The sequence below is a fragment of the Macrobrachium rosenbergii genome, chromosome 19 (assembly GCF_040412425.1).
Source record: "Macrobrachium rosenbergii isolate ZJJX-2024 chromosome 19, ASM4041242v1, whole genome shotgun sequence".
Lineage (NCBI taxonomy): Eukaryota > Metazoa > Arthropoda > Malacostraca > Decapoda > Palaemonidae > Macrobrachium > Macrobrachium rosenbergii.
Window position 1 is genome coordinate 24,036,841 of NC_089759.1, and position 14,315 is coordinate 24,051,155.

A 14,315-nucleotide genomic window follows, 5' to 3' on the forward strand; every position below is an offset into this window, starting at 1 on the left:
TTGCCTTCTATGTAAACACTCGCCCCTTATTTATGTATATGTGGCAATAATATATTTGCTTGCATCATTACTCCCTTACATCTGGACCTTGCCTCTAAATCACGCGAAATGCTTATTAGTTCAAATGAAAAAACACAGACCCGAGGCAGCGCGATAAGCTCTGTCAGTGCTTGAAATCATTACCGTTTGTGTGTGCAGATCTTTCCCACTCGACGTTTAAAAATTAACTCTTCTCTCTCTCTCTCTCTCTCTCTCTTTGCTTGTCACGAATGTAGTGTAGGACAGCCAGACGGCTGTTTTTCCTAATTATGGTCAGATGATTAAGATAATGTTTTTAGGTTTTGACTGTGACCGCTTTGGTGTCATGTTCGAAAGATACCGCATGGGACTGTCGAGATAATGGGCCGTTTTATATTGCCATTTATTCAACTGTTGGTGTTCACCAGGATGGCTTGTTCAGAGCTCACTGGAGAGTATGTAAGCGTTTGTCTGACTTATTAAGACTAATGTTATTTACTAATATTGTTATGTGGTCTGTGTTTTATTCAACAGTTTTCTGAAGAAAATAGATGTTCAACAACTATTTCTCCTGGAGGTCCATGTAGAAAATGTGTGTCTATCCGAATATCTGTTTCTCAGTGCAAATAGATATTCAGTAACCATATCTCTTTCGAGGTCTGTGCAGAAGTGTGTGTGTGTGTGTGTGTGTGTATGTATGTATGTATGTTTTGTGTGTGTGTCTGTCTGTCGGCTATTAATGGTCTCAACTGTTGATGCAGTACTAAGACAAAGCTCTTATATCGCTACTAACGGTGAGCTCTGATGATATATAATAATAATAATGTCGAGGCCATATACAAATACAGTATACGGTTACTAAGTAGATAATAAAAATACAGTTACGTACATACCCGCATTCAGATGTTACTGATTGTAATTACAACGAAACACTAAAGTGATATTAATAATACTTATAGTAAAAATATGTGTAATAAACCTAAAATGGTATCGATGTGTTAAAATGACTCTTTTGAATAGTATTCACAGCAAGACAGACTGAAGAGTGCTATCTTTGATAATAAAAAAATAATAATAATAATAATAATAATAATAATAATAATAATAATAATAATAAATAGATAAATAAATAAATAAAAAGAAAAATGTAAAGATAAAAGTGAAAAGATAGCCCTTGACCTTTGATATGTCCATCAGCCATCGACCTTCAATGGCGAAAGATAAAAAGGTGGACATTATGATAATAAAAACTCGTAAAAAAAAAAAAACAGCTCCAGCAATGAATGGCGTTGGAAAAACACTGAAAATGCAAAGCACTTGTGGTAAAAAAAAAACAAACCTTGTTAGGAAAAAATTAGCCTCTTATTGCCATCTTTCCCATATTGTGGTTCTTCTCGCTTCACTTTTGAAGATGCTTAGGACGAGCTGGTTGCTATTCTTTCTGAGTCTGATGATCGCTTGGCACTGATTTTCAAGCCGCCTAACCGGTTTCCTATAATAATAATAATAATAATAATAAGGTGTGTTTGTAACACGCGTCAGAATGGCATTATGAAATACAATAATAGAGCTCATAATCCGTCGTTTAGTTCGTCCGTACCTTGCATCCGGAGACACTATATCAGCAGTATTTTGGTTTCCCTGTGATTGCAGGCAAATCTCTCTCTGCAATCTTGTTGCCAGTCGCACAAAGCTTGCGTTATCTTTGTTCTATGTCAGCCGTATCTTTCCGTGATAGATGATAAGCACTTCACACCGGAATTCACGTGCAGATTTCAGACAGTGATTCCGAGGAATACTCGTGGCTTAGGATTCATCTATAATTTGCGCGCGCATACACACACGTATATATAGAACTCAATTCATAAACATCTCGCGGTTTATTAGGATGTCTTGGAACTCAGGATTTTATGAGCTTGGACCTTCTTAATTTATAAATAAGATAACTATCTTTCAAGTAGAATGGCAAAAGCTAAACCAGATTTACTTTATTATCTGAAAGTATTTTAATAATGTTGGAAGTATATTACTGGCAAAAAAAAATTTTTTTTTTCCCAGTGTGAAAAGGCATGATGACCAAGTTGGCTCGAGCTTCCCGGTATGAATGTGTAGGTATTGCTACATAATTGTGAAGCGCTGGGCGGAAGACCTAGAAATTGCTGGCTAGGTGGGTGGAGGAGGTATTAGAACGGAAATGCCGTAAATGTTCAGGAAGCTAAAGAATTTCTGGAAGATAGAGGTGATTGGTGCACAATTAGTATGCGTGTGTGTGTGTGTGTGTGTGTGTGATGGAGGGGGAAGGGGTGGGTTTGGGTAGGTTTCTTTGTCGACTTACTGTAGATGAACACTGCTTATAGGTGTATGAAGCGACAAATATCTAGTTTTCTGCACCAGGGTTCAAGGACGAATGACAAGTCTTTTATGCTTTGATAAACTACAAAATTCTGCAGTGGACTTATTAATAACGAACACTGATGACAGGTCGCCTCCAAAGAAGAGAACCTGTAACTGGGTCATTAAATCGCCGAGAATTCAACTCTTATTGAATCACCAGAATAGCCACTGAGGAACAAGATACATTGCATACTTTCTCTATTTTACTGATACCCGGTCATCTTCCGGCGGGTTATAGAAAACCCTTTGTTATTTTGCCGTTACCTTTGAAGTCTGAGGTAAAAGGCATGAAATACAATGGTTTGAATAATAACAATCTCTAGAGAACTGCTATTGTAGACGTAAATTAAAGCTCGGGAAGTCATACTAACATTTACAAAAATCCTGAAAGAGATTCATCCTACTGGGAAAGAGATGTACCTGCAAACGGGGAATTGGAGAATGTAGGAAAATTTTGCAAGACGGAGATGCACCTCATCAGCAAACAGCGTTGGTCACCAGAGGTAAAATTTTTACGGAAAATGAATGCAAGGGAAATTTATATGAGTTGCAGGGCGTTAAACTCTGAATAGAAATGAGTCCATAGAAGAAAATATGAGGTAGTTTGAGGATTCGATAATGGAGCAAATCTTTGGAAAGTCTTTGCGCACAGGCTGTTGTGAAATTTACTTTGTCAGTCTTTAAATAAAGGGAAATTCACAAGTAGTTGTGAGCTATTGAGATAGGCCTAATGTATTCGACGGACTGAATTTTCACATGGAAATTAAAAAGAGATTTTTCATACATACCGAGAATCTCAATTTCTCTGGTAAAACCTTTTTCTATGAAATGTATGCGTGTTTGTGTGTGTGTGTGTGAGAGAGAGAGAGAGAGAGAGACGGTAAAATACTATAATTTAGTTATGAGAGTGAAAAAAAAAGGTTAAGGGCGTTTATGAGAGGGCCATTATTTAATTCAGTGTTATTGAAAAGAACAATGATAAATGAAGACCTAGAGAATGGATAATGTAGTACTCTAATGTCAAAAGTATGCCCTGAAACGGTAACAGCATTCGAGCACATGCAGTACACATGTCAACAGATCAGCTATTTTAGTAGCGAAATTGTTCTCATGCAGATATATTGCATGAAACACACACACACATATATGTATATATACAGTATATATATATATATATATATATATATATATATATATATATATATATATATGTATGTATTATATGTATATATATATATATACATATATATATATATATATATATAGATATATATATATATTATATATGTACTGTATATATTATATATATATATATATATATATATATATATATATATATATATATATATATATATATATATATATATTTATATATGTACTGTATATATATATATATATATATATATATATATATATATATATATATATATATATGGGTGTGTTGCGTGTGTATGTGTTTCATCTACATGATTTATCCTTAACAAGTGTTTACTCCTTAGAAGGTACTGCAGCTGATGCACCTTCCGCAGTACACCGTAGACATTACTAAAGTGTTTGCAACGTCCCTTTGACATTTAGCTGCACCCACTTTTTAGCCTTTTACTTTACCTCCTTTCCCTTCTCCTCTAACAATTATTTCATGATGCAACCGCTGGGCTTTCTCCAAGTTCCACATTTAGATCCTTGATCTTCATCTTTATTTTGTGGCTCTCTTTACCTTGCTGTCCGACCAATCCAATTCCTTCTCCTCATTATCGTCAGCGGTGATTGGCTGAAAGTGTCCCCGTGCCTGACTTAGCCTAAATTTCATCAGCTCATTACGAGTATTTCAGATGGGTCAGGTTCCTAGTCCTATATCGCGATCCACACTTGATGAATGATCGGCAACAGTCGACTAACCACCAGAAATAAAATATACTTCATAGGAAATGAGAGCCACAAATGTACTGTAGATGCACACATCACTCCGCCCACACCAGAATTTGGATCTGAGCCTCAGTAAGGCATTAGGTGTAATGATGCTGTCACACATACATACATACGTACATACATACATATATATATATATATATATATATATATATATATATATATCAAGTATCGGGAAGATGCATAACGTCTTAGGTGGAACACACGGTCTATGCCCCAGTAAATTACTGTTGGTTTTTGTCACCATTTATCAAGCTCTCTCTCTCTCTCTCTCTCTCTCTCTCTCTCTCTCTCTCTCTCTCTCTCTCTCTCTCTCTCTCTCTATATATATATATATATATATATATATATATATATATATATATATATATATATATATATATATATACAGACATTTAGATAGCTATAGCTACAGATATAATTTCGATATAGGGGCAAGTTGAGAACGACGGGAACAAGTTCCGCACACGAAAACAAACCTAACCTTTCCTAGAATGCCGTGTCCTGACCTAACTAGACCTTACTTCCCTAACATCACTTTGGGCGCCGTGCCCTGATCTATCCGGATGGGCTTCGCCCCACCCCTGGATCCCTCATGTAACATTAACATCGGAAACATGGACTAAGCTTCCGTTTGGAGGCAGTGTTAAAGCCTAATCGTGCCGTTCTGCAAATTACCTTATATATATATATATATATATATATATATATATATATATATATATATATATATATATATATATATATATATATATATATATATATATATATATATATATATATATATATATATATATTTATTTATAATTACTAAACATATTTTCTTTGTTACCCATAAAATCAGTCGTGCTTCGTAGGTTTTGCAGTAGAAAACGGATTTATTTCAGGCTGAAGGACAAACTACGAGATTCTTGATGTGAGCATTGTGCTCGATTGTCAATGATAATGTCTTCCTAATTGTACTTAGAGCTACCTCGTAATTTTATAAAGTTATAAGAGCTTAAGTAGTGGACCATGTGACTCTGGGATGTATCATTGCAATTATACTTATTATTAATGGAATTTAGCATGTATGAAAATAAAAAAACTAAATATACGAGTATATCTTTCGGGTACAGCTAGGCTCTATCCTAAAGTTAGTACTACAGTAGGTCTAATTACAAAAAAATGTACTTTCGTTGATGTAGAAAAGTTGAGAAAATCCATTTATTTTTATTTCTAGTTATTGCAAATTTTTTTTTTTTTTTTTTTAGAATAAAAAAGATAATTCCGTACAAGTTAAGTACTGACTATAGGTTGAGCATGGTATCGTAGCGTGATTATAAAATATCCATTTCCACATAATACTTGTGTCTTGTACAATCATGTAATAGCAATATATGCCTCCTTATATCATTTGTATATAAGAATAATGCCTTGAAATGCTGCAAACGATTCATGAGCTTTGCTTTGCATTAAAAACCTCATACTGTGTTGTGCTGTCACCATAGACTAGCCGATGGGGGAGGGCACTTGGGCACGTGCCACCCCCCCCCTCCCCCATTAAAAATAATGATAAAATAATAATACTGAAGATTTAGATAATACTAACATAAAAAAATATAAAAATGGGGAAAATATTTAAAATTGATGCCTTCATAATTCAAAAAGTTGATGGTAAATATAAGCAAAATTAGCATTCAGTTTTAAACATGTTTCTGCAATTTGAATGGGTAAAATTCCGTATCTCTTACGGTTAAGTATTTGGTTCTAGTTTGTGACCGCGTGATCCCGGATTTTCCTGTATTACCCTTTTGTTTATTACCCCTTGACAATTAACCATCTGGATTTTGTATGGCTAAACTTTCTTATCTGTTGTAGTTAGGTCTGCGGATTTAGTTTGTGACTACTTCATCCCGGATTATCTTTCTGTGTATTACCCTTTCACAACTGAACATCTGGTATTCTTGTTCTTTTTGTTTACTTTGTAACCTTCTTTTCATGTCTCATTTGTGCCCAGACGATGCGTGAATAAACGTGAAAGCACTTGGTACTGAACTTCTGCCTGTCATTCTCCTGTGGGATTCGCTTATACACTGAAGTCACGTGCATCTACTGTGATTTTTTAAGCGCGCGCGCGCACACACACACACACACACACGCACACACACACACACACACAAGCATTATGCTACAAATGTCCTTTAATATCCAATTCGCTCTACCTAGGAAATGATATACTTTCATAAATGTTACCTGACGTGGAATTTTTATGTTGATAAGTTCGTCGTCTCGTGGGCTCGAACCACGGAAGACGAACTCGGACTACAGTGACGCCTTAAACCACAAGGCTGTGTGGTTGAAGCGTCACTGTAGTCCTGAGTTCTTGTTTTTCCGTGGTTCGAGTCACGATACGACGAACTTCTTATCAACTCAAAAATTCCCCTTTGGGTAACATATATGAAAATATATTATTTCTGAGGTAGAGCGAATTGGATATTAAAGGACATTTGTAGCTTAATGCTTGTACAGGAATCACGGTGATGTGATATAATTCATTCATATATATATATATATATATATATATATATATATATATATATATATATATATATATATATATATATATATATATATATATGGGGCCTTTGACGACCACAAGTGATCTCACCCTGGGGCATCATTGCTAACAGAGCGTCATCGAATGGGGTTTATTTTTACCAGGGTGGACCCTTCCCCATTCTCAACTCCATCAGCTAGCCAAGAGAGATGAAATCCTCAGTCTTATGACCCTACATCTTGTAACGCCTTTAGATGATTCTGCTCGCTGTTGGGAACGTCCGATTCCTTGATGAAATCCGCAATCCAATCATTCCTTCGCTATGGACAGGAAGCTTCCAATCTCCAAATCGCACGACTTCTAAGTACAGCGACTCCTGACGATGCCCATCGACTAGGATCTTAGTGCCCCTAAGTGCCCCTGAGGCCACGCTGGGATCAAACACTTTGCATATATAAAAGGCATGAAACTTACGGGTTTTTACGCCGCGCCAGAGGTTGCCACGAGAGTATATGCAAGAATTTGATCCGGTATGCATTGCATAAAACCCATATTTTGCATATATAAAAGGCATGAAACTTACGGGTTTTTACGCCGCGCCAGTGGTTGCCTCTGCAGTATATGCAAGAATGGGATCCATTATGCAATGCATAACCCATTTCACATAATGGAAGAGGCATGAAACTTACGGGTTCTTACGCCGCGCCAGTGGTTGCCTTCCTCGCATATGTGATTGGGCATTGATACCCCATTCCTGAGGGTATCGCGTGGCAGGGGAGCGGGTGCACAACAATCCAGTGTCCGGGCACTTGCCGCCAGTCCCACCAATCGCTGTAGTGTGTCCATCGCGCAGAGTTGCTTCCACAGCCATATCCGGGAATGATTTCCATCACAAAACTCAGCTCATTCCTGTTCCCAACATCGTAGATATCGTGGCTTCTTTCTTCTGCAAGCAAACCACCAGTTTTCATCCAAAAGCAGAATCATCTTTACGCGCCATTCACGTGACGGAGTTGATCTTGTACAGCCTCCGAACCATTTCTGATTCTCGCTCCAGCGTTCGTAGTCTGGCTGCAGATTCCAGCCTCATTTTGTGATGCGCTTCCTTTCTGCTTAGGGGCTTTTTATTTGCTGGAGCTTTAGTTGGGTCTTTTGGGTGCCTCTTGGTGCCAGTAGAAGGTCGTTGCAGTGCACTGATTTGGCGAAGTTTCTTCTCGATGCTGTCCATTTGTTGGTAGAGGGCCTTGCAATTGATCTGGGGCTTCCTCAGACATCGAGTTGTATACAAAGCATTTTCCTCTTCAGCTTTCCTCTCTGGCATAGCTTGTTCTTGCGGCACCATTTTATTCTTATTCTTCTCTCTTTTGCACGCTTCCTTTTCCTTGCGCATCAGATTATGACCTTTCATTTCTTCGCTTGCTTTTTCGCCTTTAAGAATTTCAACTTGCGTTTCCAAGGAACTGATCTTCGTATCCTTGGCCAAGGTCTCTTCTTGGAGTCGTTCGAGTTCCAAGGTCGCCTCCATCTTTTCGAACTCCATCGTCTCGAGTTCCTCCTTCGCCTCAGCCAGTTCGAATTCGAGTTGAACTCTCCTCCTCGTCATTTCGTTCAGCTTTTCATTGGCCTTCGGTTTTTCAGCTTTAGATTCTTTCAACAAACATAAGACTTCCATTTGTTTCAGAGTGCACTCATTTTGCAGTCGGAGGATCTCTCTATCCTTCTGCAAGTTCTGTTCCTTAAACTTTTCCAGTTGTTCCTTTTTCTCGACAATTTCTATTTTACACCGGTCGAGCTGTTCCAGATTTTCTTGGGCCATCTGTTTCTGAGTGGTAAGGACTTGCAACTCGTCTTCTAAATCGCTGATCTTCAGGGTCTTCTTCTCGTTTTCCCTGTTCAGACTTTCAATGTGAATCTGCCTCCTACCATTCTCTTTTCGAAGTTTCTCCAAGTCCTCGTTTATCTTGTTTACTGTGACTTGCATTTCTCTTCTGGTAATTTCCGTTTGCTGAAGATCTCGATTCAGAGTCTCCTTCTCCATCTGGAGAACTACGACCGTGTTTTCCAAAATGATTAACTTTTGGTCTTTGTCCTCGTTCTCCTTTATTTGGAGTTCTTTGTCTTTCAACTTTTCCGTCATTTCGTCTCTCAGTTTTCGCATTTCTGCCGACACTGAATAGATTTGTCTTTCCTTGTCTTGATTGAGGCGTTCCAGGTCTTTTATGTTTTGTTCCATCTTCATCCCTCCTTGAGTGAGGCCCTCTACCGTCTTTTTTAATTCGGTTATCAGCTGATTCTTCTGTAACATCTCTCTTTTAAGCCTTAAAACGTTTTCGTTTTCCTTGGTTACTTCTTCGACTCTGTCTGAATTTTCGTCTTCTTCGCTATCTGAACTCTCTTCTTCACTGTCTGAACTATCGTCTACTTTAATGTCTAAACAATCGTCGTCTTCAATATGAGAATTATTGCCGTCTTGAACTCCAGACTCCTTCGGACAGTCAGAGTTGTCCAAAGCCATGAAATGAATAAAGAATTGAACCAGTTCCATGCAAATTCCACGAAGTATAAATACTTCCGTGATTAGCACAACAAGACTGATATAAAAGATATTCTCGCGGGGGTATTTAACCCCGGAGCCAAAGCACTGTTCAAACACAAATGAAAGCAAACTTAGAAGCATCTTCGTTTGGTACAGATCATGTCTCTCTGCCTGATCATTAGTTTTCAAAACGGACACAAGTTACGTGTCTGGATTCTGCTGGGATTCTGGAGCCATTCCTGGAGAATTCACTGGGCATTTCCAAAGGCTTCAGAGCCTGGAGATCATCTTGAAGCCTTCGGAAGCCTCAGAAGCCTCCGGAATTCACCTCCAAGAATGTGGGCTTATTCATCTCCAAAAACGTGGGCATCCCCCAAAGAAATCTTCGAAGCCTTTCGTCTCCGATTTCTTCTCCATAAAACTCTGTTCTTTAGTATTGTGCAAGAAATTCAAAGGGTACAGAGCCTGGAGATTGTCTTGAAGCCTTTGGAAGCCCCAGAAGCCTCCGGAATTCCCAGAAGCCTTCGGAATTCCCAGATTATTATCCCCCCGGGAATGACAAGAAAGATCAGGACAAGATCCACTTGGAACATAAATTTAGAAGGTATATACCTGGAGTTGCGATCTCTATACCGGTACTAGTGTCATGTGAATTTTCTCATTGTTAATGTTTAATGAGTAAGTGTAGCGAATGTTTAGGGTTTAGTTAGTAGGTGTTTAGTGAATGTTTAGTTTAGGGTTTTGTGAGTGTGTTGTGAATGTTAGTGAATGTTTAGTGTGTACTGTAAGTATTCAGTGAGTGTTTAGTGATTGTCTTGTGAATGTTAGTGTTTAATGAATGTTTAGTATGTAAGTATTCAGTGAGCATTTAGTGAGTGTTTAGGGTTTAGTGAATGTTTATTGTGTAAGTGTTTAGGGTTTAGTGAGGGTTTTGTGCATGTTATTGTTTAGTGAATGTTTAATGTGTAGTATTCAGTGAATGCTTACTGTGTAAGTATTCACTGAATCTTTAGTTAGTGTTTAGGGTTTAGTGAATGTTTTGTGAATGTTAATGTTTAGTGTGTAAGCACTCGGTGAATGTTTAGTGAGTGCTTAGGGTTTAGTGAATGTTTAGTCTGTGTTTAGTGAGTGCTTAATGTTTAGTGAATGTTTATTGAATTTTAGTGTTTAGTGAATGTTTAGTGTGTAAGTATTCAGTGAATGTTTAGGGAGTGTTTAGGGTTTAGTGAATGTTAGTGTATAGTGAATGTTATTAAGTATTCAGTGAATGTTTATTGAGTGTTTAGTGAATGTCTTGTGAAAATTAGTGTTTAGTGAATGTTTAGTGTATAAATATATAGTGAGAGTTCAATGAGAGATTAGTGAATTTTCATTGACTGTTTAGTGTTTAATGAGTGTTTAGGTATTTATTGAGCATTTAGGGTTTAGTGAGTATTTAGTGTTTGATGAGTGCTTAGCGTTTTAGTGAGTGTCTAGTGTATAGTGAGTGCTTAGTGAATGTTTAGTGTATAGTAAGTACTTAGTGAATGTTTAGTGTATAGTGAATGCTTAGTGAGTGTTTAGTGTTTAATGAATGTTTAGGATTAAGTCAATGTTTAGTGAATGCTTACTTCGTGTTTGGAGTACAGTGAGTATGTAGCGAGTGCCTAGTGTTTTCTTAGTGTTTAGTGAGCTCGTCCATGGGTCGTGCATTCTATATGTTGCAGTTTCTGTACAACCAAGTGCATCATTGTATAAATAGTACGTTATGTTCTTATTTTCCACAAAGTGCTTTCATTTAATCTTACGATTTGATTTACATTACTATTATATGTATAATGCATACTGCTAACCTTTAGCTACGTCATGTTACATTGACGTTGTATGCATTACTGGAGCCTTTGGTGAGTCAGTTGTATCTGTACATATCATCAGTGTATTAGTGTATACAGTATTTTTTATTTCATTGGAATATTCAGTTTTGTAAAGGGCTGCCTAGCCTACCTCATGTGTATTGCTTTTGATCTTTGAAATACTGTACAGTTATTTCCTAGGCCATCTTATTATGATTATCTTTGACAATGTGTATGTTGGTTTATGATCGAGATACTAATATTGCAAATATTCCCGTGAAGTACGCTATGCTAATATACCCTACTAATTACGCTAACATACCGTACTAATTACTCTCTTCTTTCCACAGGCCTCTTCCTCTATCTTACTTTGTAACTCTCAATTCGACTTACCAACATCAAGTCCCAGGTTTATATTTTCTCTTATGGAAATGTATTCTGCTTATTTACATTATCAAGTTTGATTAGTAAACTAAGGAAGAAATAACTCTTCGACTCATTGAACCCTACCTAGCCTAGTATAGCCTACACAACCATCATCCTCTCCCTTCACCTCGCAGCAGTCACCTTTCTCGAAATTAAACTTAGTCTGAAAGCTTATGATACGATGAATAAATGCCTTTGTTTGAGATGTGTACACTTAAGAAGCCAAAGAGAGATACTTTACAACCCATAAGACTTTTCAGTCTTGTGGACTCTGTGCTATGTACGTAATTCATACATACAAATTATACACACACACACACACACACACACACACACACACACACACATATATATATATATATATATATATATATATATATATATATATATATATATATATATATATATATATATATATATATAAATGTGTGTGTGTGTAAACTAACAAACGAGAAAATGTTTCAGCTTTCGAAGGGTTTGAACTTGCGTCCTAGATGCTTGCAGTTACAACACGGAGCACAGCATTACTGACCACAGCTGCACTCCATGCATCTTGTATGAGAGTTCAAACCATTGATTTTTTTTTTTTATTTAATTGCCAATTACATTAATATACACAAATATTCACGTTGTCTCATACATACATATATATATATATATATATATATATATATATATATATATATATATATATATATATATATATATATATATACGTGTGTAAATCTATATGTGTAAGTAAAGGTAGACTGTTTTGGCCATTGAAATAATTATAGGCCTCTTACTGGAGTATCCTCCTTATCCCACCGTCATGGCAACATAGAGAGCTAGGGAACTATATATCTTGACCGATAGTATGGTATGGATATGAAGCACACTAATAAAATTAATAAGTAACCAATTCTTGATTCTAATACCGTTTCAAGTATACAGTATGTGCTGAAATCACGCCACCGAAGCGGCACAAGGTTACCTCGTGTCGTAAACGGAAGGAGCTGATATAAACCCCCCACTGCCAGAGGAAGACGGCGCCTCCAGTGAAGAACCAATGTCTGCTGGTGGCATCAACAGAGGCGTTGCTACAATGGCAACCATATTCATTACTTTTTTAGCTGAATTTAATTTACTCTTCAAGTAATTAAGTTATCTTGCGTTTTATGTGAGATATATAGGTTTTATTTTAAGCAGTTATATACATATGTGTGTGTATGTATTTGTGCATGTATGTATGCATATGTTCTTTTTTTTCAGCCTGAGTGACCATTTAATGGAGCTGCGTAAGCAAATGTTTCCAGAGTTAAACGGTGCTGTTCTCATGTCGATGAAACGCAAGAGATCAAAGTCCATCATTGAAAAGCTCGCAGGATGTGCCAAACAACAACTTGTTAGAAAAAACTTAGAAAGAACAGGTTTAGCGTCAATATAGACGAGACTACTGACTGTTCAGCTACCAAGTCTTGTGCAGCTATCGTCAAATATTTCGATCAAGAAGGAAGTAAAATCGAAACAGCAATATTTGATCTGGCTGCCATTAGTAATGGTCATGAATTTTCGTTCTGAGAACACAAGACTTGATCATTTTATTGGTTCTACCGCTGACGGAGCCTGTAATATCATTGGTGTGAATAACAGCTTCACTAGCAGACTGAAAGATGAATTGCCTGGCGTCAATATTTTCAGGTGCCTTGCGCACAGCATTTGTGTGCTAGTGTATCTGCAAAAACATTGCCCCAGGTAGTGGAGGACTTCATGAGGAATGTATTTAATCTGTTTTCACTGCAAAAATTCAGAGTGAGTTTAGGGAACTTTGGGAGCTTTGTAACTTAAAACTACATAAAATTCTTCATCCTTTTGTGACCAGATGGCTTTCTCTCCATTCTGCTGTGGTCAGGATATAAAAACAGTGGCGGGCTCTCAGGTTATATTTCCGCAGTAAGTATAGGGAGGAGAGGTTACCGTCAGTTAATAACATACTGTAAATGATTGCTAAACGGGTCTGTCTGTATTTTGTTATTTAAATTCCTAAACTAAATCTTACGACATTTGAATAAGGTAAATATTCTTTATAAAAATGAAGACCAGCCCTACATTTGCTACACAACAATATAACAGATCGTTACAGATTACTACTGTCATCATTCTGTCGTATGGAATCTACTCGTATATCTAACGTGAGTCGAGTGATCAACAGGGATATCAAGATAAGACTGAAATGGTGAATGTCATCAAGTTTAGATGTAGACAGTATTTAATTATTCTTTGTTCACAGATAAAAAAAAGAAATTTGATTTCAACATTACGTTGTGGAGGCTGTCAGCCTACCTCCACCCCCAGAAAGTACAAAGCTTTAGTGTACGTTCGGAAATACCCTCACTGTGAGATCTCATTGAGGAACTGCCACGCACTAATGATTACAGGAGGCAGGAACTTGTGAGTATCAGTGGCGTTCCAAAGTTTGGCAGAACTGGAAAATCCTAAATGTGACTCAGTCACATTTTACCGACATGTAATATCGCTGGATGAGTACAAAATTTATGGACACTGCGTTGGAGGCCCTTCCTCTACCAGCTTCATATGTAGACGCAGAGCACCTATTCTCTAAGGTTAATTTAATGTTTAAAAAAAATCCCTTCAGATACAG

The 14,315-nt window shown here is 37.1% G+C and overlaps 1 protein-coding gene across 1 annotated transcript; it reads right to left on the minus strand.

The window, feature by feature from the left end:
• Positions 1-7,880: 7,880 nt before the first annotated feature.
• On the minus strand, positions 7,881-9,395 carry LOC136848516 (repetitive organellar protein-like). Its single transcript, XM_067120786.1, has one exon. The coding sequence runs from the start codon at positions 9,393-9,395 to the stop codon at positions 7,881-7,883; it is 1,515 nt and encodes a 504-aa protein (XP_066976887.1).
• Positions 9,396-14,315: the final 4,920 nt, after the last annotated feature.